Consider the following 27,899-nt stretch of genomic DNA (forward strand, 5'->3'; position numbering starts at 1 on the left):
GTGTCTCAGTCCTTGCACAGACGTACACCAGGGGAGGCCTTATTATTACTATGCATCAAGTTGCAGACAGGCAGCTGCCAACAGATGTAGACACAATGCGAGTAGGTCCATCACAGAATAAGACCCTTAAATCAGATGTAACTGATAGTATGAAATAGGCACATATTGAGGCTTTGGCGGCTGTTTCAGATTTTGTGTTGTCTACTATTAAGATTGTGATGTCCAAAGTCACAAACAGCAGGCCAGGATCGCAGTGGGCAGTCTGTAACCCCCCCCCAAAAAAAAAACCTCACTAATATATTTTTTTATGATATTGGGAGAAAGAAGCGAGCCTATTAAATAAATCTATGTTAAAAATGGTTACACTGCGCGCCAACAGAGGGTACGATAACTGGAGCTGTTGTATATGGACGTGTTCACCCTCCTAATATTGTGAAGGGATGCGGTCAATTTACCTACAATCAAAATCCAGACGGTCAAAATCCCAACAACCATTGACCGACGGTCAAAAGTCCCGACAGGGTCAAAATACAGACATTTAGGGGGGAATTCAAATGTTTGAAAAGTCGGTTGGGTGTCTGTTTTTTCCTGTATATTAAGATAGGAAAAAACAAACTCCCAACTGGCTTTTCAAACAATTGAATATCCCCCTTAAAATGTTGACAGGTCAAATAGTCGACATGAGTTTTCCATGAAATTCTTTTTTTTTTTTTTTTTTTTTTTTTAAACAGACTTGTTCATACTTTACCATCCCAGTGGACCTGGAGGGGGACTATAATAGTGAGCTGAGAACAGCAAGGCATTGTGCCCAAAGCATGGAGAGCGCAGCGAGCCACGTGAGGGGACGCGGTACACTTATACGGTGTCCATGTCAACCTATATCGATATACACACAAAGAAAACAATGAAAAACTTTTTGACCTGTCGACATTTTAAAGGTCGGTATTTTGACCTTGTCTGTATTTTAAATGTCGGTATTGTGATCTTGTCAGTATTTTGACCGTCGTATTTCATACTGATCCTGTTGTGAATATGGCAAATATACAACACTACACTAGGGACTGGGGTGAGAAGACTGGGAAAAAGAAAGGGGAATTGTGGATTGGTTTGGACATCGCTGAACATGTGTGTGTAAATGAGGAGAAATGGCAGCAATGTGATTATTTTAAATTAATTAGATTTTATTCCTGCTATAGTCAAGGAAATGTTTATATATACACACTTCGTCTTTATTTTCCTTTGGCGTATTTCGAGCCTTGTGTGGCCTCTGTGGAGCCTACAGAGGAATTGGTGTGAGCTGGCAGGTTCTCTTACTCCTTCCTCTGTGTCTCAGCTGTGAAATGCACCCTACTGATGGTGGTGCTCCCTGCTTCGGTACCAACACGTTTCAGCAGTACTCTGCCTTTGTCAAGGTTACTGCATGTGTTTGACGTAAGCTCGTGGGTTAGGGTTTTATGGTTCCTAAAGAATAACCTCACATTAGCTGGGAATCCCCTCTGGTGACATTGCACCGAATCAAGATAGACATTTGATGATTGCAATTTTTATTTTGCAAAGATATCTGCATTTTTTTTACCTGTATCTTTTTTGGATTTTTATCATAAACCATTTTTTGTGATCCTATTGTTTCCCTCTTTTTTTTCATTATTATCGCTTGTTCTCTCACACTGACCAGGTATATATAAACATTGCCATAACTATAGCAGGAATAAAATCCAATTAATTTAAATTACGACATTGCTGACATTTCCCCCCCCCTCATTTACACACACACACACACACACACACACACACACACACACACACACACGTTCAGCGGTATCCAAATCAATACCCAACTCCCCCTTATTTTCCCCATTGCTCTCTCCAATCCCTAGTGTAGTCAACTTGCAATGAAAAGCTTTCGATAAAAATGTCTGGACAATCCCAGTAAAGCATACAGAGGAGTCCTCATACACATTGTGTCTTTATGACATGATACGCCTGGCATGACAGATGATCTAAGATGAGTAGCATGCATCTTCGTCACATCACAGACACAGCAAAAAGTCTTGTATCAGATGTCAGACTGTTGGTTTAGACTGTCCCAGGATGCATTGCGGGGCCTCCTCTATAACCTCACCTCCAGGCACTGTGAGCTCAGTTTTGTTAACCTGTCCAATGCAGAAGCAGGAAAAAGAGAAGGCAGATGTTAGTCAGATAGAACCACATTCTCACGACAGGAGAGGGTCCAACAGGCTGAGTAGAATGGGCTTTAATAGCAGCAGCCTGTGCAATCACCATTCTAATCCATCTGGCCAAGGTTTGCTTATTCGCAGGACAGCCACGTTTGTGAAAACCAAAACAGTACAAAGAGGATATCTGACCTCCTGATAGAGGCAGTACTCTCCACATATATACAGAGAGCCCGTACCACATACAAAGACCGTTCTTTGGAGGACAATTCAGAAGAGATGAAGGCTGGAACCAAAATCTCTTGATTAAGGTGAAAAGATGACACCACCTTAGGTAAATAACCAGGGCGAGTTCTAAGAACTGCTCGGTCACAATGAAATATTAAAAAGGGTGGACGACAGGTCAAAGCGTCTAAGTCCAACACCCTTCTAGCAGAGGCAATAGCCAGCAGAAACAGGACCTTGGCTGTGAGCCATTTAAGGTCCACTGCCTGAAGAGGTTCAAATGGAGACTCTTGCAGGGCATTCAAGACAACAGACAAATCCAATAGAGCCACAGGAGGAACATAGGGAGGCTGAATCCGCAGTACGCCCTGAGTGAATGTATGAACGTCAGGTATAGACGCAATTTTTCTCTGAAACCATACCAACAAGGCAGATATGTGAACCTTGAGGGAGGCCAGACGAAGTCCTAAATCCAGGCACTGTTGCAAAAAGGCCAGAAGTCTGGAAGTACTAAACGTGGAAGCATACTAAACTTGGAACTATAGAAACCGTTGTAATTCCTACACCGTTCACCTGATTTGGATGCAAATACCCTCAAATTAAAGCGGAAAGTCTACAGTTGAAGCACATCTTGTTTGTTTCATTTCAAATCCATTGTGGTGGTGTATAGAGCCCAAAGTATGGGAATTGTGTCGATGTCCCAATATTTATGGACGTGTGTGCGTGATATATATATATATATATATATATATATATATATATATATATATATATATATATATATATATATATATATAATAAGAATTTACTTACCGATAATTCTATTTCTCGTAGTCCGTAGTGGATGCTGGGGACTCCGTCAGGACCATGGGGGTTTAGCGGCTCCGCAGGAGACAGGGCACAATAATAAAAGCTTTAGGATCAGGTGGTGTGCACTGGCTCCTCCCCCTATGACCCTCCTCCAAGCCTCAGTTAGGATACTGTGCCCGGACGAGCGTGCATAATAAGGAAGGATATTGAATCCCGGGTAAGACTCATACCAGCCACACCAATCACACCGTACAACCTGTGATCTGAACCCAGTTAACAGTATGATAACAACGAAGGAGCCTCTGAAAAGATGGCTCACAACAAGAATAACCCGATTTTTGTAACAATAACTATGTACAAGTATTGCAGACAATCCGCACTTGGGATGGGCGCCCAGCATCCACTACGGACTACGAGAAATAGAATTATCGGTAAGTAAATTCTTATTTTCTCTAACGTCCTAAGTGGATGCTGGGGACTCCGTCAGGACCATGGGGATTATACCAAAGCTCCCAAACGGGCGGGAGAGTGCGGATGACTCTGCAGCACCGAATGAGAGAACTCCAGGTCCTCCTCAGTCAGGGTGTGCCCCTGACCAAGTAGCAGCTCGGCAAAGTTGTAAAGCCGAGACCCCTCGGGCAGCCGCCCAAGATGAGCCCACTTCCTTGTGGAATGGGCTTTTACTGATTTTGGCTGTGGCAAGCCTGCCACAGAATGTGCAAGCTGAATTGTACTACAAATCCAGCGAGCAATCGTCTGCTTAGAAGCAGGAACACCCATCTTGTTGGGTGCATACAGGCTAAACAGCGAGTCAGATTTTCTGACTCCAGTCGTCCTGGAAACATATATTTTCAGGGCCCTGACAACGTCAAGTAACTTGGAGTCCTCCAAGTCCCTAGTAACCGCAGGTACCACAATAGGTTGGTTCATGTGAAAAACAGAAAAACACCTTAAGGAGAAATTGAGGACGAGTCCTCAATTCTGCCCTGTCAGAATAAAAAATTAAGTAAGGGCTTTTATATGATAAAGCCGCCCATTCTGACACACGCCTGGCTGAAGCCAGGGCTAATAGAATCTTCACCTTCCATGTGAAATATTTTAATTCCACAGTGGTGAGTGGATCCAACCAATGTGACTTTAGGAAACTCAAAACAACATTGAGATCCCAAGGTGCCACTGGGGGCACAAAAGGAGGCTGTATATGCAGTACCCCTTTTACAAACGTCTGAACATCAGGCACTGAAGCCAGTTCTTTCTGGAAGAAATTCGACAGGGTCGAAATTTGAACCTTAATGGACCCTAATTTTAGGCCCATAGACAGTCCTGTTTTCAGGAAATGTAGGAAACGACCCAGTTGGAATTCCTCTGTAGGGACCTTCTTGGCCTCACACCACGCAACATATTTTCGCCCAATGCGGTGAAAATGTTTTGCGATTACATCCTTCCTGGCTTCGACCAGGGTAGGGATGACTTCATCTGGAATGCCCTTTCAGGATCCGGCGTTCAACTGCCATGCCGTCAAACGCAGCCGCGGTAAGTCTTGGAACAGACAAGGCCCCTGCTGGAGCAGGTCCTCTCTTAAAGGTAGAGGCCACGGTTCTTCCGTGAGCATCTCTTGAAGTTCCGGGTACCAAGTCCTTCTTGACCCATCCGGAACCACGAGTATCGTTCTTACTCATCTCCTTCTTATGATTCTCAGTACTTTTGGTATGAGATGCATAGGAGGGAACACATACCCTGACTGGTACACCCACAGTGTTACCAGAGCGTCCACCGCTATTGCCTGAGGGTCCCTTGACCTGGCGCAATATCTGTCTAGTTTTTTGTTCAGGCGGGACGCCATCATGTCCACCTTTGGTTTTTCCCAACGGTTTACAATCATGTGGAAGACTTCCCGCTGAAGTCCCCACTCTCCCGGGTGGAGGTTATGCCTGCTGAGGAAGTCTGCTTCCCAGTTTTCCACTCCCGGAATTAACACTGCTGAGAGTGTTATCACATGATTTTTCGCCCAGCGAAGAATCCTTGCAGTTTCTGCCATTTCCCTCCTGCTTCATGTGCCGCCCTGTCTGTTTACGTGGGCGACTGCCGTGATGTTGTCCCACTGGATCAATACCGGCTGACCTTGAAGCAGAGGTCTTGCTAAGCTTAGAGCCTTGTAAATTGCCCTTAGCTCCAGTATATTTATGTGGAGAGAAGTCTCCAGACTTGATCACACTCCCTGGAAATTTTTTCCTTGTGTGACTGCTCCCCAGCCACTCAGGCTGGCATCCGTGGTCACCAGGACCCAGTCCTGAATGTCGAATCTGCGGCCCTTTCATAGATGAGCACTCTGCAGCCACCGCAGAAGAAAACACCCTTGTCCTTGGAGACAGGGTTATCCGCTGATGCATCTGAAGATGCGATCCGGACCATTTTCCCAGCAGATTCCACTGAAAGGTTCTTGCGTGAAATCTACCGAATGGGATCGCTTTGTAAGAAACCACCATTTTTCACAGGACCCTTGTGCAATGATGCACTGATACTTTTCCTGGTTTTAGGAGGTTCCTGACTAGCTCGGATAACTCCCTGGCCTTCTTCTCCGGGAGAAAACATCCTTTTCTGGACTGTGTCCAGAATCATTCCTAGGAACATTAGACGTGTCGTCGGAAAAGCTGCGATTTTGGAATATTTAGAAACCACTCGTGCTGTCGTAGAACTACTTGAGATAGTGCTACTCCGACCGCCAACTGTTCTCTGGACCTTGCCCTTATCAGGAAAGCGTCCATATTTCTTTTAGGAAGAATCATCATTTCGGCCATTACCATGGTAAAGACCCGGGGTGCCGTGGACCATCCAAACGGCAGCGTTTGAACTGATAGTGACAGTTCTGTACCACGAACCTGAGATACCCTTGGTGAGAAGGGCAAAATTTGGACATGTAGGTAAGCGTCCCTGATATCCAGTGACACCATATCGTCCTGGTTCGCTATCACTGCTCTGAGTGACTCCATCTTGATTTGAACCCTTGTATGTAATTGTTCAAATCTTTTAAATCTCACCGAGCCGTTTGGCTTTAGTACCACAATATAGTGTGGAATAATACCCCTTCCCTTGTTGTAGGAGGGGTACTTTGATTATCACCTGCTGGGAATACAGCCTGTGAATTTTTTCCCAATACTGCCTCCCTGTCGGAGGGAGACGTTGGTAAAGCAGACTTCAGGAACTTGTGAGGGGAAGACGTCTCGAATTTCCAATGTACACCTGGGATACTACGTGTAGGATCCAGGAGTCCACTTGCGAGTGAGCCCACTGCGTGCTGAAACTCTTGAGATGACCCCCCACCGCACCTGAGTCTGCTTGTATGGCCCCAGCGTCATGCTGCGGACTTGGCAGAAGCTGTGGAGGACTTCTGTTCCTGGGAATGGGCTGCCTGCTGCAGTCTTCTTCCCTTTCCTCTAACCCTGGGCAGATATGACTGGCCTTTTGCCCGCCTGCCTTTATGGGTACGAAAGGACTGAGACTGAAAAGACTGTGTCCTTTTCTGCTGAGATGTGACTTGGGGTAACAAAAGTGGATTTTCCAGCTGTTGCCATGGCCACCAGGTCCGATGGACCGCCCCTTTATACGGCAATACTTCCATGTGCCGTCTGGAATCTGCATCACCTGACCACTGTCGTGTCTATAAACATCGTCTGGCAGATATGGACATCACATCTACTCTTGATGCCAGAATGCAAATATCCCTCTGCGCATCTCGCATATATAGAAATGCATCCTTAAAATGCTCTATAGTCAATAAAATATTGTTCCTGTCAAGGGTATCAATATTTTCAGTCAGGAAATCCGACCAAGCCCCCCCAGCGCTGCACATCCAGGCTGAGGCGATTGCTGGTCGTAGTATAACACCAGTATGTGTGTATATACTTTTTAGGATATTTTTCAGCTTCCTATCAGCTGGCTCCTTGAGGGCGGCCATATCTGGAGACGGTAACGCCACTTGTTTTTATAAGCGTGTGAGCGCCTTATCCACCCTAAGGTGTGTTTCCCAACTCGCCCTCACTTCTGGCGGGAAAGGGTATACCTCCAATAATTTTCTATCTGAGGAAACCCACGTATCATCACACACTTTAATTTATCCGATTCAGGAAAAACTACAAGTAGATTATTCCCACCCTACATAATACCCTTATTTGTGGTACTTGTAGTATCAGAAATATGTAACACCTCCTTCATTGCCCTTAACATGTAACGTGTGGCCCTAAAGGAAAATACGTTTGTTTCTTCACCGTCGACACTGAAGTCAGTGTCCGTGTCTGTGTCGACCAACTGAGGTAAATGGGCGTTTTTACAAGCCCCTGACGGTGTCTGAGACGCCTGGACAGGTACTAATTTGTTTGCCGGCCGTCTCATGTCGTCAACCGACCTTGCATCGTGTTGACATTATCACGTAATTCCTAAATAAGCCATCCATTCCGGTGTCGACTCCCTAGAGAGTGACATCACCAATACAGGCAATTTGCTCCGCCTCCTCACCAACATCGTCCTCCTACATGTCGACACACACGTACCGACACACAGCACACACACAGGGAATGCTCTGATAGAGGACAGGACCCCACTAGCCCTTTGGGGAGACAGAGGGAGAGTTTGCCAGCACACACCAAAAACGCTATAATTATACAGGGACAACCCCTTATACAAGTGTTTTCCCTTATAGCATTTTCACATATGTAATCATATCGCCAAATAAGTGCCCCCCCTCTCTGTTTTAACCCTGTTTCTGTAGTGCAGTGCAGGGGAGAGCCTGGGAGCCTTCCTCACAGCAGAGCTGAGCAGGAAAATGGCGCCGTGTGCTGAGGAGAATAGGCCCCGCCCCCTAAAACGGCGGGCTCTTCTCCCGGAGTTTGTGAGATCTGGCAGGGGTTAAATACATCCATATAGCCTCAAGGGCTATATGTGATGTATTTTAGCCATAAAAAAGGTATAATACATTGCTGCCCAGGGCGCCCCCCCCAGCGCCCTGCACCCTCAGTGACCGCTGGTATGAAGTGTGCTGACAACAATGGCGCACAGCTGCAGTGCTGTGCGCTACCTTATGAAGACTGAAAGTCTTCTGCCGCCTGTTTCTGGACTTCTGGACCTCTTCAACTTCGGCATCTGCAAGGGGGGTCGGCGGCACGGCTCCGGGACGAACCCCAGGGTGAGACCTGTGTTCCGACTCCCTCTGGAGCTAATGGTGTCCAGTAGCCTAAGAAGCAAATCCATCCTGCACGCAGGTGAGTTTACTTCTCTCCCCTAAGTCCCTCGTAGCAGTGAGCCTGTTGCCAGCAGGACTCACTGAAAATAAAAAACCTAACTTAAACTTTTATTCTAAGCAGCTCAGGAGAGCCACCTAGATTGCACCCTTCTCGGCCGGGCACAAAAATCTAACTGAGGCTTGGAGGAGGGTCATAGGGGGAGGAGCCAGTGCACACCACCTGATCCTAAAGCTATTATTATTGTGCCCTGTCTCCTGCGGAGCCGCTAAACCCCCATGGTCCTGACGGAGTCCCCAGCATCCACTTAGGACGTTAGAGAAATATATATATATATATATATATATATATATATATATATATATATATATTTCTATATATATATATATATATATATATATATATTTCTATATATATATATATATATATATATATATATATATATATATATATATATATATATATATATATATATATATATATATATATATATATATATATATATATATATATCGCGGGCCCGGCACTCCTATAGCCCCTTAAATCAATTGCTGCGGTGCCATCCAGGTGATGTTAAGTCACAAATGTAGTGCAAGAGAAGAACAGCGGCACTCGTCAGGCTTAATTTCAAAATGAAGAAAAATCCATTTATTGGTGCCGTGAAGCCGACATGTTTCGGGGTTAGACCCCGTCCTCAGGGCCAAACACAAGTGAAGCAGTCTGTAACAAACACATTATATATATATATATATATATATATATATATATATATATATATATATATATATATATATATATATATATATATATATATATATATACACACCAAACCTAATTGAACATTAAGTGTTTTATCATACTCACCTGCTGCGTCGTGCCCGCACGTCCCTTGCCAGCTTCTACTTCCGCGTCGCGGCTTGCTGACGTCCGGGCGCGGCTAGCCGCGCCTCCGTCCCTATGGAAACAGCCCCCAACAAGCTGGATCACCCGGGGCTTGCTGCGCCGCCTACCACTCTCCGGCGTCCAATACCGCTTCCGCATCAGCTGCCCTTGACGTAGCTGCACTCCGTGTAGGGGGTTTAAATGAAAATTTGGGACTACAATGTTTCCTTTAGCCTTTAATGACCAGGGCCCATGAGCATTCCCTCAAGGGAAGTTTAGATCACAATGTTAACAATATTATTAATGTATTTGAATTTACTTGAAGCTATAGATTAAACCAGCCCTTGCAATATATAATAAGTATTCTCTAATAGTTAAGTATAGCTAATAGAAGGTAACCAGGCGTTCTAGTTTTTTAATATGTATTGTATTTATGTATGTGTTTTTCACTAAGTAATGTTTTTATTGTTGTTGCCTTTTCCTGTTTTGCAGAAAGCACGTTTGTGGCAACTCCTGTCCAAGATTGACAGTTGTTGCCATGGTAACATCCCTGCTACACAGAGTGCAGCTACGTCAAGGGCCGCTGATGCGGAAGCGGTATTGGACGCCGGAGAGTGGTAGGCGGCGCAGCAAGCCCCGGGTGATCCAGCTTGTTGGGGGCTGTTTCCATAGTGATGGAGGCGCAGCTAGCCGCGCCCGGACGCCAGCAAGCCGCGACGCGGAAGTAGAAGCCGGCAATGGACGGGCGGGCACGACGCTGAGCAGGTGAGTATGATAAAGCACTTAATGTTCAATTAGGTTTGATAGAATATATATATATATATATATATATATATATATATATATATAAATAAATAAATAAATAAATAAAACAGTGCGCAGTCCAAGACCAGATGTGTATATCAGAATACTCGTACAATATATTCTGGTAGAGGTGCACTTGTTCTTAACTAATGCGGTCTTAAAATGACACGTAGAATACTTAAGTGTCTGTAAAATCACAGCAATGATGTACATGCGAATTTACAGGAGACCTTGCCCTGCAGTGCCGGAGACCAGTCGCAGCTACTGTGAGAAGATGGCGCCCATAGTCTAAGTCAGGGAGTGAGGAAGAGTGTGAGGCAGCTCCAAGGCGGGAACACCAGCAGTAGATGGTGCCCAGAGCTGGGGGAGGGGCTACAGGTCAAGCGCCTTATCCCCTATGCTACTGTGGAGCCTTATTAAACAGGATATTTTACTATCCGGCCTGTGCTCTCATGCCCTGGTGGATATAGCGGGGTCCCTGCTCTGTCACAGTGTCCATGCCAGCATTGCGGTTTCTCCTAAAACCGCTTCCGGAACACGATTTAATGGCGGGTCCTGCCTGGGACACCCTCTTACATCTTCCCTTAGTAGCAGCCACGTGATCCTGGGGGGCGTCTGCGGTGGTGTGCCTAGGAACCAGAGCGTCTCCACCACAAGTACTCAGCAACAGAGCCAGCAGGAGTATGCAATGCTGCTAGGGAGGTGATGGAGCCATAGCACAGTATGTCAAACTGACATATGAAGTGCTGCAGCCCTTGAAGTCTTCTAGAAGGACTTTTCAGGGCTCCCTGTTAAGCGACCTGCTTCAGGCAGGCACCAACTCTAAAACTGACCTCACAGTGCCTGGAAGTGGGGTTATAGAGGAGGCACCGCAATGCATTCTGGGACACTCTAAAGCTTTAGCCTGTTGGTGCCTCTGGATCAAGATCCATCTCTACACCCCAATGTATTCCCTGTGGAACACAGTGTACCCCACTGCAGAAAAGGAAGTAACTGGACAAAACCATGTTGCACTGCAGGTGGGGCAGATGTAACATGTGCAGAGAGTTAGATTTGGGTGGGGTGTGTTTGAAATGAAATCTAAATTGCAGTGTAAAAATAAAGCTGTCTAACATTTGAGGGCTACATAAAAAGGCAGCCAGTATTTACCCTGCACAGAATATAAATGTATTTGCTCCCTTTGCATGGCAACATGGTTTGTGCCAGACACGAAGTTACTTGCAAACATGAATCAGGTCCTAAAACTTCTACTTAGCTACGCTGCAATATCACGATGTCACGCGCACTGTACTTCTAGGCCACAACATCATGAGGGCTCCATAATGGATCCCTGAGCAAAGCAAAAGACTGTGGTAATTTGATCAGAGCCTTCCACAGAGTCAAACACCTGTGAGCCCACCAAGGGATAAAATCTGTGGGTGGCTGAACTGGGTGGTGCCTCCCTTGACCAGCTCCTCAGCTGAAAGTCATCCCGGGCCAAACGATAGTTACGGCCCTGGTGATGAGTGTCAGTTTCGTTCTTTGGACATATTATACAAGAATCGCTGTTCTCTCTTGGTTCCTTGTCTAACAGATGAAAGTGAATATGCTGCCATTAAGAAAGCACAACAAGTTGTACAAATAACAAACGTGTTTCATTCTTATTTTACAGGATAACGGACTAATCATAGATTAGTAATGTAATGCTCTATTGTTCTTTTTTTACCAGGTCAGTAACAGTGACCTGGCCACTGCCTATCACATTATTAACATTTATTTATAAAGCGCCTGCATATTAAGTTGCGCTTTACAATGGGAACAAAGCAGCAAACAAGAACCTGGGTAATAACAGACACTCAAAGGCGTAGAGGGTGCTGTTCACAAGCTTACAATCAATAGACATTACCTATGACGTAACAGTTTAGGTGATTAATGGGCTCATCGAAGGGGATTTTAGATTTATACATTTATATACAGTAGTACTACCATTGCATTTTAAATAGGAAAACAGTATACTGATACTTTGTAAGGGTCAACGACAAACCATGACAATTAAATAAGGTTAACTGTTGATGGAAGGGGAGCTGTTCAGTATTTGAGGCAACAGAGATAAAAGTTTAATACGTAGATGTTTGAATAAAAAAACAGTGTCTGACATAACTGTAATACTATTAGGTACAGAGTAGGAGTGTTTAGTGGTGTGTGTGTGTACAGGTTTAAGTGCAGCCGTGGATGTATACTATAATTATACTGTATATTATGTAGGGTTTCGTGGAATGTATTATAATGGTAGGATATATAAAAATGTATAGAGTCCAGCAGCGTTGTACACAGTATAACTGTAATCCAGGACTGGACAAATCCCAGTAGCTATATAGGCTAAAGAAGGCATCCTGAAGACCAGAACATCTTCCTTATAAAATATGCATCTATCTAGATTGCTTTCTCACACATCAGTTCCTGATGTGAGCTGCTGACAGAATAATCTTTTGTACATCAGCCAAAACCACATTTTTACTATCTTTCCTGCACAGTGTTCAGCAATGCGGTACTGTTACAGCAGCCAGAGCCATATTTGTATATTCAGTAACTTGTGATAACCGGGTTTCTGGGTAGAAATGTGACAGAACGCTGTATCTGGGAGGTCAATATGGAATGAAACAATTTTAAATGGGCCAAGTTTTTGCTGTGGTATTTGACACTTTGGAGACATATGGCTGTATATGTTTTAGGAAAAGAAACTAGCAAACAATGGGCACAAGCTGGTACAATAAACTCTGGGGGTAATTCAGATCTCATCGCTGCTGTGCGTTTTTGCACTAACTGCGTATGCACCGCAATGCGTACGCACGTCAGACAACAACGGGCATCGATGGGATGCGATTGCACAGGCGTTTGAAAGATTGACAGGGAGAGGCCATATGTGGGTGGCAACTGACCATTTACAGGGAGTGTCCAGAAAAACGCAGGCGTTACCAAGCGTTTTCAGGGAGGGTGTCTGACGTCAGCTTCGGCCATGATCAGCTTGTTCTCACCGCACTGGAAGAGTAAGTCCTGGGCTGCGCACAGACTGTACAAAGTGGATTTTCGCAGCTCAGCTACACATGGGATCGCACACTTGCACAGCGAATTTACACTCCCCCTGGAGGCGGCAACTATCGGATCGCAGGACAGCAAAATTAGCAGCCCAGCGATCAGATCTGAATTACCTCCCCTGCACATATAGATGGTATAAATAAGAATTTACTTACCGATAATTCTATTTCTCGTAGTCCGTAGTGGATGCTGGGGACTCCGTCAGGACCATGGGGTATAGCGGGCTCCGCAGGAGACAGGGCACATCTAAAAAGCTTTTTAGGTCACATGGTGTGTACTGGCTCCTCCCCCCATGACCCTCCTCCAAGCCTCAGTTAGGTACTGTGCCCGGACGAGCGTACACAATAAGGAAGGATCTTGAATCCCGGGTAAGACTCATACCAGCCACACCAATCACACCGTACAACTTGTGATCTGAACCCAGTTAACAGTATGATAACAAAACGAAGTAGCCTCCGAAAAGATGGCTCACAACAATAGTAATAACCCGATTTTTGTAACAATAACTATGTACAAGCATTGCAGACAATCCGCACTTGGGATGGGCGCCCAGCATCCACTACGGACTACGAGAAATAGAATTATCGGTAAGTAAATTCTTATTTTCTCTAACGTCCTAGTGGATGCTGGGGACTCCGTCAGGACCATGGGGATTATACCAAAGCTCCCAAACGGGCGGGAGAGTGCGGATGACTCTGCAGCACCGAATGAGAGAACTCCAGGTCCTCCTTAGCCAGAGTATCAAAATTTGTAAAATTTTACAAACGTGTTCTCCCCTGACTACGTAGCTGCTCGGCAAAGTTGTAATGCCGAGACTCCTCGGGCAGCCGCCCAGGATGAGCCCACCTTCCTTGTGGAATGGGCATCTACATATTTCGTCTGTGGCAGGCCTGCCACAGAATGTGCAAGCTGAATTGTACTACAAATCCAGCGTGCAATAGACTGCTTAGAAGCATGAGCACCCAGCTTGTTGGGTGTATACAGTATAAACAGCAAGTCAGACTTTCTGACTCCAGCCGTCCTAACTATATATATATATATATATATATATATATATATATATATATATATATATATATATATATATATATATATTTTTTAGGGCCCTGACCACGTCTAGTAACTTGGAGTCCTCCAAGTCCCTAGTAGCCGCAGGCACCACAAGAGGTTGTTTCAGGTGAAAACGCTGACACCCCTTTATGAAGAAACTGGAGACGAGTCCCAGTTCTGTCCTGTTCAAATGGAAAATTTTAATATGGGCTTTTGTAAGACAAAGCCGCCCATTCTGACAATCGCCTGGCCGAGGCCAGGGCTAACAACATGGTCACTTCCCATGTGAGATATTTGTCAACAGCATGGTCACTTTCCATGTGAGATATTTCAAATCCACAGATTTGAGCGGTTCAAACCAATATGATTTTAAGAAATCCCAACACTATGTTGAGATCTCACGGTGCCCCTAGGGGCACAAAAAAGCTGTATATGCAATACATCCTTTACAATCTGGACTTCAGGAACTGAAGTCAATTCTTTCTGGAAGAAAATCTACAGGGCCGAAATTTAAATGTTAATGAACCCCAATTTGAGGTCCAAAACACTCATGTTTTCAGGAAGTGTAGAAATCGACCTAGTTGAATTTCCGTCGTGGAGCCTTCCTGGCCTCACCCACGCAACATATTTTCACCACATGTGGTGATGACGTTGTGCGGTCACCTCCTTCCTGGCTTTGACCAAGGTAGGTATGACCTCTTATGGAATGCCTTTTCCCCTCAGGATCCGGCATTCAACCGCCATGCCGTCAAACGCAGCCGCGGTAAGTCTTGGAATAGACATGGTACTTGCTGAATCAAGTCCCTTCTTAGCTCCCCAGGCCCTTAGTCCTCTGTGAGCATTTCTTGAAGTTCCGGGTACCAAGTCCCTCTTGGCCAATCCGGAGCCACTAGTATAGTTCATACTCCTCTATGTCTTATAATTCTCAATACCCTGGTTATGAGAAACAGAGGAGGGAACACATACACAGACTGGTACACCCACGGTGTTACCAGAACATCCACAGCTATCGCCTGAAGGTCTCATGACCTGGCGGAATACCTGTCCCGTTTTTTGTTCGGGCGGGACGCCATCATGTCCACCTTTGGTCTTTGCCAACGGTCCACAATCATGTTGAAAAACTTCCCTATGAAGTTTCCACTCTCCCGGGTGGAGGTCATGCCTGCTGAGGAAGTCTGCTTCCCAGTCGTCCACTCCCGGAAAGAACACTGCTGACAGTGCTATCACATGATTTTCCGCCTAGCGAAAAATCCTTGCAGTTTTCACTGCCCTCCTGCTTCTTGTGCCGCCCTTCTGTTTACGTGGGCGACTGCCGTGATGTTATCCCACTGGATCAATACCGGCTGACCTTGAAGCAGAGGTCTAGCTAAGTTTAGAGCATTATAAATTTGCTCTAAGCTTATTTATGCGGAGAGAATTCTCCAGACTTAATCACACTTCCCTGGAAATTTTTTCCCTGTGTGACTGTTCCCCAGCCTCTCAGGCTGGCCTCCGTGGTCACCGGCATCCAATCCTGAATGCCGAATCTGCGGCCCTCTAGAAGATGAGCACTCTGTAATCACCACAGGAGAGACACCCTTTTCCTTGGATATAGGGTTATCCGCTGATGCATCTGAGGATGCGATCCGGACCATTTGTCCAGCAGATCCCACTGAAGAGTTCTTGCGGGAAATCTGCCGAATGGAATTGCTTCGTAATAAGCCACCATTTTTACCAGGACTCTTGTGCAATGATGCACTGACACTTTTCCTGGTTTTAGGAGGATCCCGATTAGCTCGGATAACTCCCTGGTTTTCTCCACTGGGAGAAACACGTTTTTCTGGACTGTGTCCAGAATCTTCCCTAGGAACAGTAGACGTGTCGTCGGAAAAAGCTGCGATTTTGGAATATTTAGAATCCACTCGTGCTGTCGTAGAACTACTTAAGATAGTGCTACTCCGACCTCCAACTGTTCTCTGGACCTTGCCCTTATCAGGAAAGCGTCCATGTTTCTTTTAAGAAAAATCCTCATTCCGGCCATTACCTTGGTAAAGACCCGGGGCGCCGTGGACAATCCAAACGGCAGCGTCTGAACTGATAGTGACAGTTCTGTACCAGGAACCTGAAGTACCCTTGGTGAGAAGGGCAAATTTGGACCTGTAGGTAAACGTCCCTGATATCCAGTGACATCATATCGTCCCCTTCTTCCTGGTTCGCTATCACTGCTCCGAGTGACTCCATCTTGATTTGAACGCTTGTATGTAAGTGTTCAAATATTTCAGATCTCACCGAGCCGGTTGGCTTCAGTACCACAATATAGTGTGGAATACTACCCCCTTCCTTGTTGTAAGAAGGGTACTTTGATTATCACCTGCTGGGAATACAGCCTGTGAATTGTGTGAGGGGGAGACGTCTCGAATTTCCAATGTACACCTGGGATATTACATGTAGGATCCCGGAGTTCCCTTGCGAGTGTTGCTGAAACTCTTGAGATGACCCCCTACCGCACCTGAGTCCGCTTGTACGGCCCCAGCGTTATGCTGCGGACTTGGCAGAAGCCGTGAGGAGCTTCTGTTCCTGGGAATGAGCTGCTTGCTGCAGTCTTCTTCCCTTTCCTCTCCCCCTGGGCAGATATGACTGGCCTTCGCCCGCCTGCCCGTATGGGGACGAAAGGACTGAGACTGAAAAGACTGTCCTTTTCTGCCAATATGTGACTCGGGGTAACAAAAGGTGGATTTTTCAGCTGTTGCCATGGCCACCAGGTCCAATGGACCGCCCCTTTATACGGCAATACTTCCATATGCCGTCTGGAATCTGCCTCACCTGACCACTGTCGTGTCTTCGTCTGGCAGATATGTACATCACATTTACTCTTGATGCCAGAATGCAAATATGCCTCTGCGCATCACACATATATAGAAATGCATCCTTAAAATGCTCTATAGACAATAAAATCCTGTCCCTGTCAAGGGTATCAAAATTTTCAGTCAGGAAATCCGACCAAGCCCCCTCCGCGCTGCACATCCAGGCTGAGGCGATTGCTGGTCGTAGTATAACACCAGTATGTGTGTATATACTGTTATGATATTTTCCAGCTTCCTATCAGCTGGCTCCTTGAGGGCGGCCGTATCTGGAAACGGTAACGCCATGTTTTTTTATAAGCGTGTGAGCGCCTTGTCCACCCTAAGGTGTGTTTTCCAACTCGCCCTTACTACTGGCGGGAAAAAGGGTATACCGCCCATAACTTTCTGTCGGAGGAACCCCACGTATCATCACACACTTCATTTAATTTATCTGATTCAGGCAAAACTACAAGTAGTTTATTCCCACCCTACAAAATACCCTTATTTGTGGTACTTGTGGTATCAGAAATACGTAACACCTCCTTCATTGCCCTTAACATGTAACTTGTGGCCCTAAAGGAAAAATACGTTTGTTTCTTCACCGTCGACACTGGGGTCAGTGTCCGTGTCAGTGTCTGTCGACCGACTGAGGTAAATGGGCGTTTTTACAAGCCCCTGACGGTGTCTGAGACGCCTGGACCGATACTAATTTGTCCGCCGGCTGTCTCATGTCGTCAACCGGCTTGCAGCGTGTTGACATTATCACGTAATTCCATAAGTAAGCCATCCATTCTGGTGTCGACTCCCTAGAGAGTGACATCACCATTACAGGCAATTTTCTCCGTCTCCTCACCAACATTTTCCTCATACATGTCGACACACACGTACCGACCTACAGCACACACATACAGGGAATGCTCTGATAGAGGACAGGACCCACTAGCCCTTTGGGGAGACAGAGGGAGAGTTTGCCAGCACACACCAAAAGCGCCATAATGTATATAACAACCCTAGAAGGTGTTGTTTCTATATATGGGCTCTTAATATATAATTATATCGCCAATTTATGCCCCCCTTCTCTTTAACCCTGTTTCTGTAGTGCAGGGGAGAGTGGGAGCCTTCCTCACCAGCGGAGCTGGTCAGGAAAATGGCGCTGAGTGCTGAGGAGAATAAGCTCCGCCCCTTTCACGGCGGGCTTTTCTCCCGGTTATTAGGAAAACTGGCCTGGGTTAAATACATACATATAGCCTTAATGGCTATATGTGATGTATTTATTTGCCAAATAGGTATTTATATTGCTGCCCAGGGCGCCCCCAGCAGCGCCCTGCACCCTCCGTGACCGTGTCAGTGAGCCGTGTAGCAACAATGGCGCACAGCTGCAGTGCTGTGCGCTACCTCTCTGAAGACTGTGAAGTCTTCTGCCGCCTGTTTCCGGACCTCCGTTCCGCCGTCTTTCTTCAGCGTCTGTAAGGGGGATCGGCGGCGCGGCTCCGGGACGAACCCCAGGCTGACCTGTGTTCCGACTCCCTCTGGAGCTCAGTGTCCAGTAGCCTAAAACTTCAATCCTCCTGCACGCAGGTGAGTTGCAAGTCTCTCCCCTAAGTCCCTCGTTGCAGTGATCCTGTCGCCAGCAGGAATCACTGATTAGAAACCTAAAAAAAACTTTACTAAACAGCTCCTTAAGAGAGCCATCCAGTTTGCACCCTTCTCGGACGGGCACAAAAACCTAACTGAGGCTTGGAGGAGGGTCATGGGGGGAGGAGCCAGTACACACCATGTGACCTAAAAAGCTTTTTAGATGTGCCCTGTCTCCTGCGGAGCCCGCTATTCCCCATGGTCCTGACGGAGTCCCCAGCATCCACTAGGACGTTAGAGAAATATGTGTGCGGAACAGGCTGGTATGTGAATGGCAGTTTCCCAAACTCTGCCATTTCAGTCAAGGTTTTATGGATAGTCATGCTGGAGTTCAGCTAGTTAAATCAAATTAACTGAGGTACTAATTAAATCACCTTCACTCAAGCATGAAAATCCTTAAAATCTGTAGTGTAATGGCAGAGATTGGGTAACTGTGGTATATGGTGATGCGCTTGATACAATAATCTGTTTGCACATGGCTGCTGAATTATGTAAGGTCTCACAGAGAAATTATATTGTGAGTGGCATAGGCTGGTATACTAAATGTGAGTGAACAGGGCTAATTCTACATTTGGCACAGGCTGGTATAAGGACACTGGCAGAGTATGTATGTTCAAAAGGCTGAAACAACTGGCCAGATTCAGAGTCGCAAACAAAGTGGTCGCATCTGGGTTTTTGTATTTTTAATTTAACTGTGCTTGCTCAAAAGGCTGCAAGAGGCAAACATATGCATCTCTGCAGATCTGCAGGCTACTGTATTCAGATCATCATGGAAGACAGCCAGATCTCCACTTGTGAATAAATTGAAATAATTAGACGGCAACAGGGCATTCACACTTAGCATTTATTTTGACATGGGTACGTAGACAGAATTGCAGCCTATACAGAGTTGAGCGTATGAAAAGATCCAGCAATTCAGATGGATCTCTCTCTCTCACAATATGGCTGGTGCAAATCCTTGAAGGTAGGAATGACGTCTGCTCTCACAACCGGATATAAAGGGCTGGTGCAGCTACACAGAACCAGCCAACTATGAATACGGCCAGAAATCCACAGCTATATACAGGCAATGAGGTCACAGATCAGCCCACTTGTGTGCAACTCTGAATCAGGCCCAGGGGTAAATGTAATGGCCTGCAACCTGTAGGCATCGCGGGTTTCTGGTGAGTCTGCCTGATGTTTTGAAGTAGCATCACTTAAAGTCAAAACTAAAATGGTTTTGCCTTTTAAATGATTGCTACTTTAATACATTGGGCAGACTCGCTGGGACTTTGTGGGGTGGGAATACAGTGTGGTATATAATGCACAAAGACTAATTGTCTTAATCCCTATTTCATTGAAGCAATTTACCTGTCCATTTATGTGACTGGGCATGGAGGACAGAGCTCCATGTGGCAAAGGCAGTGTCATGAAGTGGAGAGCAGACTGCAGAGAAGTTACAGACAGAGGATTAGATAATGGAAGGAAGGAGGCTCTCTGGATCCAGGAACATGTTATAAAACAGACAGACAGCATAATCAGGGTTGTGGAAAAGGAAAGGAGCGTGTCTGACTGCATTTGGGCATACCCCATCAGTAATATTTACAGCGTATGTGGAACTTCTGCTCCCAGGTTTCTGCTCTAAAATACACTGGACCACTAGGTTAGAGGTAGGGTTTCTCTGGTGAAAGGATGCAGTTATTGATCTGTTACAATAAGATCAATACTTATCACAGCACTTTACTGCCGATTCAGCACCACCAAAGGTGCAACAAATTACTATTTAGCTCCACCTTCTTTTTGTACACAGGACAAGGTGGCACTTTCTAATATATATAAAAATCCATGAATTCTCTTGCACTCTGGGATAACTGAAGCTCATAAAAGGTCTCTGGTGGACTAAGAGTGGGGGTCTTCCTGTCTGGAATCCAGAATGGGACTCACCAGTATTATGGTTATGCATTACTACAGTATCACTCAATTTTGTTATGATCTAAACTGATTAGCAGAAACCACTGACTTAAGAGAACTCTGCTTATAGTCCTGTTCTTTCATATGGTCAGAGAATGTTTATGTGACATCTAATACTCTTATAATTTACAGTAGTGTAAAATGATATGTACTGTAAATATCCCCATTACAGCCTGTTTTATACGTGATCATATAAAAACACAGAGAGTACCTGCTTACCGAACTGTTCACTAGCTTCAGCCACATTCGGTTTCCGAAGGAATCTCCTAGAATTTAAAAAAATGACTAATGAAAACAGTCCACTCACAGATCAAGATACAGCAATGTCAAGTTTAAAGCTATAACACTCCAAGCATACAACACTGTGGAATCACTGTATTGGAAAGGGGAGGCAGTATATAGAACCTCATAGGTGTGAATGATTAAGTTAATGAAGATTATACAGTAACACTGCAACTGCTTGCAAAACTGCTCTAAATGATTAGTAACTAATCAGACTGTAGCTTTCATAAGGCAGGTGGAAGTTAAACCACTAGCAAATATTTGACTGTATGCTATTGCATATTTACTTAAATATAGGCTTCATGGTGTACCAAGTTGTTTGTGTCATGGTTTCAAACCTAGCTTTTTGAATGTTCTCCCCATGTTTGCAGGTACTCCAATATTCTCACTTATGGGCCAATTCATTAAACCTTATGGGTCAGTTTCACCATGTACTAAGTAATGGGCCCATTCATTATTAAGGCTCAATCTGCTGACTTAATCTCCCCCCACCCCCACCTTTCAGAGCAGACGGTCTTCTCCTTCCTACTGGTAGGAATTCTGGAGGGTGACCGGAGTGTCAAGAGGTAAGCACCAGTCGCCCATTCTGTAGCATACATGAACTCAGATCACGCATGCACAGTGCACACTTATATTGCATGATAGTGCAAACTTTCACAGCTAGTAATTAGTGGAGAAGAGGTTAGTGATAGGGATTGAAGGAGAGATGCCTTTTAGCGCAATACTGAATTGCTCTGGTCCTAAAGTGTTCACTGCCTATAGGCCACCGCTAAAAGGCTGCATAGTCTAAAAAAAAGATTGGTACAGCTGTGTCCTCATACATCTAGCCTGAATACGCCAGTGTGAGATGCCTGGCGCAAGTGAGCCGAAAGGTCCTGCACAACTCAGCTGGCGCTGTCAGGAATTTTTTTTACCAAAAATGTGTCTTAGTAGCAAAGCAATGTGACGAGGACAAGCCAGAGACTGTGCTGATGAATTTGATATGAGACACATGTATATATGTGTACAGTCTGTATATGAAGCTCAATGGAAAAAAGCAGGGGCTGTTCATATTCAGAGACTCCGACACACACAAATATACAAGTGTTGAATATCATATTAACCAGCGTAGCTTACCGGAGCACCCTATTTGCATCCTATTGCAACTAAGATGGATTTTCAGCAGCGTAGATGCCTGACGCTAGTACAGATTCACAGGCCTGGCTCGCTGAGTGGGGCTGTTTGGCGTGACAGCAGCGAATACGTATTAGGACACATCTGTTTGTCTATTGCTACAGATAAAACATGTGCAGCTCGGACGGTGTAATGGTTAGCATTACTGCCTCACAGCACTGAAGTCATGGGTTCGATACCCACCATGGCTGTGTGGAGTTTGTATAATCTCCCCGTGCTTGCGGGGGTTTCCTCCGGGTACTCCGGTTTCCTCCCACACTCCAAAAGTATACAGGTAGGTTAATTGGCTACCAACAAAAAATTTACCCTAGCATGAATGTGTGTGCGTGTACATGTGGCAGGGAATATAGATTGTAAACTCCACTGGGGAAGGGACTGATGTGAATGGCCAAATATTCTCTGTAAAGCGCTGCAGAATGTGTGCACTATATAAATAACTGGTAATACATAAAACGTATCCAGCGTGTGTGGGATGCACATGTTATGTGTGGGTACTTACTTACCGTTACTCCAATGTAACAGATGTGAAGGATTAAATAATCTTTGTACAGTGCCACATATGTAGGCATTACATGGCCAAAATAAATATTGCTCATTTTCAGCAATGTTAGTAAATATTTATTTTATTTATTAACAGTTTCGGAATTTGCTGCGCTATATAAGAAACTGTTAATAAATAAAATAAATATTTACTAACATTGCTGAAAATGAACAATATTTATTTAGGCCATGTAACGCCTACATATTATGATATATGTAACAGAAGGTCTAGAGAGCATGGTGTCAATTTTTGCAGATGATACCAAATTGTGTAAGGCTATAAATACAGAGGAGGATGCCGAGTCTCTTCAGAACGACTTAGTTAAATTAGAAGCATGGGCAGCCAAATGGAGAATGCGCTTCAACACAGACAAGTGTAAGGTAATGCACTGTGGTAACAAGAACAAAAATTACACCTACCTACTAAATGGGGTAAAATTAGGGGATTCTGTACTGGAAAAGGACTTAGGTGTCCTCATAGATAGCTAGCTAAGCAGTAGTACCCAAAGTAGGACTGCAGCAAAGAAGGCTAATAAGATATTAGCATGCATAAAACGGGGTATTGATGCTAGGGACGAGAGTATTATACTCCCGTTATATAAATCACTAGTGAGGCCACACCTTGAATACTGTGTACAATTCTGGGCACCGTACTACAAAAAGGATATCCTGGAGCTAGAAAAGGTACAGAGGAGGGCGACCAAACTAATTAAGGGCACGGAGACGATGGAATACAAGGAAAGGCTTGAAAGACTAGGCATGTTTACATTGGAAAAGCGGAGACTAAGAGGGGATATGATCAACATCTACAAATAAATAAGGGGACAATACACAGAGCTTGCGCGGGACCTGTTTTTGGTTAGATCAACACAGAGGACTCGTGGACACTCGCTCAGGTTAGAGGAGAGGAGATAACGCACAATACGGCGTAAAGGCTTTTTCACGGTAAAAACAATACGTGTTTGGAATTCCCTGCCCGAGGGAGTTGTAATGGCGGAATCTGTCAACACCTTTAAGAATGGGTTAGATAAATTCCTAATGGATAAGGATATCCAGGGGTATGGTGCATAGTCATGCATTATAGTTAATATAAATAGGGATAAAATGCAACGGCTGACAGCAGCATCAGTCAGAAATTTTAGTCAAATCATCATGCATAGGAGACCACAAATAGGTTAAACTCGATGGACAATTGTCTTTTTTCAACCTCAGATACTAATATATATATATATATATATATATATATATATATATATATATATATATATATATATATATATATATATATATATATATATTACATAACATGTGCATCCCACACACACTGGATACGTTAGTAACTACCCCTCATTAGATCCACTGCAAAATAATGTTGAGTACAGATTAAGAATAATGGTGCCCATACACTTGTGAGATTATCGGTACTAGCCTTCGATTTCGACCACATCTGTGAGAGAAATCGAAGGATTGTATGCACATTTTAGTACCTTGAGACGCGATGCGCGGGCACGCCGGTCGAATATCGCATCTCAGATATTATGTGCTGCACTTAATATTTCTCGCATCGCAGTGCAATCGCATGTGGTTTTAAGCCCACATGAGATATATCGCACTGCGATGTGCGGCCCGCTCCCACTCGGCAGTGACGTGCCCATCACGTGATTACCATGCGATCTTTCGCATGGTAATCACTTTGGCAGTTCAGGTGCGGCCAGTGCGATGCCCGCAATGTCGCGTCGTGGGGCATAGCACAAGTGTATGGCCAGCATAAGAAGCGCATATTATCAAACAAAGAAAGGCGGGCTAGATGGATGAGGATACTGTATGCCAAGAAAAGTTAGGAAAGCTGCAGAAAGCTTTTCCTGTTACATAACAGTATAATGACAGTAGTGGGAAGTCCAGGTGCTTACAGCAGAGCACCTACCTTCCCACAAATACTATGGCAGCAGATACGTATACCAATAGTCACACCTTCTAGACAGAAATGATAACCGTATGAGAGAATGCTAGGGATAAGTCGCAATGCAGCAGATAAGGTGGAGGCACAGAACAGATCGACAGGCTGCCACACACCGGGAATGAATACAAGTATATAGTATATGGCAGTATGTTCATCAGACAATGTATGGAAGGAGAAGAAAGCAGCGATGCCTAAATAACACTGATTGCTGGGAATGATGGGGCAATAAAGAAATCAAGGAAAATGCTGGGATATCAGGCTTAATACAGCGTCTCACTTCTTCAGTTTATTGGACACGGCTCGGTAACGCAGCAGAAAATCCCCGTCAGTCGCCATCCTTAGTCGGTGACAGCTTCGTAACTTCCGGGAACCCTGTGATGCGCAGCGCCATGTTACGGTTGGCCAACGTGGGACACAGGAGACTCCTCTTCCGTTTTCCGTATGCTTAGTAGAGGACATTTATATGGCTTTAGCGCCATCTGCTGGTTCTTACAAGACGATCACACTGTGTGGTGCTTCCAGTCAGTCTCTGCACACTACCCCTTCAGTCCCTCTTTTTAGTCTGATATCAGAAACATAAGTCAACTTTTTATTGGTTCTCTAACGTGTCTTATATGCATTTGTATTTATAGTACCACAAGTTTTAAGGGGCCATTTATCAATCATTGTATTTGAATGTGATCTGGGTGCGATGTTAGTGCCCAACATTTTACACATAAAAATCGGTACAGATTCGAAAGGGGGTGTGGCCACAGCTAAAGTGGGCGTGACCATGCTCCTTTTCCTATACTTTCAATGGTAATTTGGAGAGCCAAAAATCGGTACGGACGTACTGCACCTGCCAAAAAGGTATAGTTGGAGGGTATGCTCAGTGACATGGGGTGAGGCAGAGCCTTTCCTGTTATACTAATGTTTGTGCCACAGTTTTGACTGTATAAATTATATTAAAAATACAAAGAATATCTTAGAAATATGTCCTTTGTATTATTCTAATCATTTTTATAGTCAAAAATCGAAGTAAAAAGTTTATGGCAGGTGAGGCACCTATCTTTTCCGCACATCTCTGATCAAAACTCACCAAATTTCCAGTATTGCACTTCTGCATAATGCCAGCGTGAACCCTTTATATATTGTGTGTAAATCTGGCTCTGGTACTAGCCACTGCCTCCTCAGCCATTTTCCTCACCACACGTCACTGGTGTCCAAGATTGCACTGCAGGATGCGCGCACATCAGGCATATGTACTTGCTTCAGTGTTGGGAATATTGAGGCTATTGCTGGGCTCCGGTGATTTTTACAATCTGTGCCCCATAGCCTACAAAGGGATAACGCCATCTTAAGCAAATCTGACAGCATCACATGCCCAGAGAAACCTAATGGGGGTTGCAGCTGCAGGCGGGAATGTAGGGATCACAACAGGTATTGCGGTTATCTGCTGCGGTCCCTCTGTCATAAATTTAGGTGATACTAAATATTGGTGGTGTCCCCTCCCCCCAAAAAACCCCAAGTATTTATTGATAAACGGGCCCCATAATGTGCGTTAAACGAATTTTCTGATTAACCAGGCAGAACAGTTCTCTCATTTAATTGAAGACAAGAAAATACAGCTACACTTCCTGTACAACACAGCAAGCTTAATTTCCAATATTGAAATGCGTATACATTTGCTCACCTCTATACCTACTGTTCCTTGGTTGGATTTTTTTTTTCTCTCCTGCTAAGGCTTCCACTTTCAGTGGCAAACGCAGGATTTCTAGAGGGCGGGTTTCCAAATGCAATCTACAATCTCTCACTCTGTGGAACATGGAATGCAGTATTAATATTTAACAGTATATAGATGGTCTATAATATAGGCTGTATCCAGGGGCGGATTGGGCATAGGGATCACATGGGAGAGCCCCACTGGGCCGATGTGCATGTGGGGCCTGTTTTGTTTGTTGACATGAGAGGGGTGGTGCTGCCGCCATAGTTACAAGGTATACCTCTGGTGCTGCCCATGTGAGGCCACTTCTACTATTTTTTCCAGGTCCACTTTCAGTTCCTAATCCGCCCCTGGTGCCTGTATCAAACATATCTATATATATAAAAATGGATGTACTGTATGTTTGTATGTATGTTCCAGCATAACTCTGGAATGCCTGGAGCAATTTAGAGGTAATCTGCTGATCATTCTACGAGTTACTATTCCACACCGGGTACCGCTGCTAAAGCTGGGAGCTAAGGACGGCTGACGCGATTACACTTCCGACCGCCGGCTGGGATTCCCTTCACTAAGGACGTGGCCAGCCAGCCGACGGCTTAAGCGGGCAGCAAGGTGTCCATATACATGCGGCTCCAGCGTAGCTTGGTATCTTCAGGCGTAGCAGACAAGCACAGGTGAGCTGGGAGCTAAGGACAACAGGCGGGACTCCATACAATTGAACCGCCGGCGGGTCTCCTTTAGTGGAGATGCGGGCAGCCAGCTGACGGCAGGAATCCTATGTGCGTATGTCCATATACAAGCGGCTCCAGTTCACTGCACCCTGGGACATTCAGATATAGCAGACAAGAACGGGTGAGAGGAATTTTCAATCACTACTGTGCTTAGTGGAAAGAAACAATATTATTGTCCGGATAAATCAAGCTGGGACATCAACTTGCTTTTATATGCTAATCAAGCTAATATTGAAATCACGAGACATTCTTTCTGAACATTCATATGTGGTTTCATATAAGAGACTGTGTTGCAACTAATAGAACAGCAATATAGAATTGATGGATAGTATTTTATTGAGTTTAAATTTTTGCACTGCAGGGAATATACAAGATTTTTTCAATACAGTATTGAGATATATTTTAATAAATATCTATGTGCACAAAATATATATAATCTATAGTTAAAGAATTAAGTGAGATCACTTGAAAGTTGAATATAGGTTCTTAATGAATTTTATATGCAGATATTGTTGAAATAAATACTGGATAATTATTACACCAACGAGTGATTTCATTCATATATGCACCTTGAATAATGTAGCGCAATACAGTCATTTTCTCTTGTCTGGAGCAATTTACACCAAACTTGGTACACATATGACTTACAATATGGAAAGAAATACTGTGGGGGTAAGACACCCCTAGCACCCCTAGGGGTTGGGGTGGGAAGGGGGTGACATGTAAAAATCCATAGTTTTCGGGGTCGCTGAGATGAATAGTGACACTCCAGCATTTGGGTTGCCACCTCATCCCTTTAATTCTGGACACATATTATTACAAAGGTTCTGTGGCTGGCTGACTTCAAGAC

The 27,899-nt window shown here is 44.7% G+C and overlaps 1 protein-coding gene across 2 annotated transcripts in view; it reads right to left on the reverse strand.

The window, feature by feature from the left end:
• Positions 1-25,078, reverse strand: part of LOC134958073 (40-kDa huntingtin-associated protein-like) — a 136,151-nt gene extending 111,073 nt beyond the window's left edge. Inside the window, exons 1-3 of one of the 2 annotated variants that reach the window (XM_063940430.1) lie at positions 24,894-25,078; positions 20,881-20,927; positions 20,062-20,136 (exon numbers count right to left, since the gene is read on the reverse strand). In XM_063940430.1, the coding sequence (XP_063796500.1) occupies positions 20,062-20,136; positions 20,881-20,927; positions 24,894-25,075 (304 nt within the window). In that variant the 5' untranslated portion in view covers positions 25,076-25,078. The remainder of the gene's footprint in view (positions 1-20,061; positions 20,137-20,880; positions 20,928-24,893) is intronic. The other variant, XM_063940431.1, reaches the window with a different exon arrangement.
• Between the last annotated feature and the right edge of the window lie 2,821 nt (positions 25,079-27,899).

The sequence above is a fragment of the Pseudophryne corroboree genome, chromosome 9, assembly GCF_028390025.1.
Source record: "Pseudophryne corroboree isolate aPseCor3 chromosome 9, aPseCor3.hap2, whole genome shotgun sequence".
NCBI lineage: Eukaryota > Metazoa > Chordata > Amphibia > Anura > Myobatrachidae > Pseudophryne > Pseudophryne corroboree.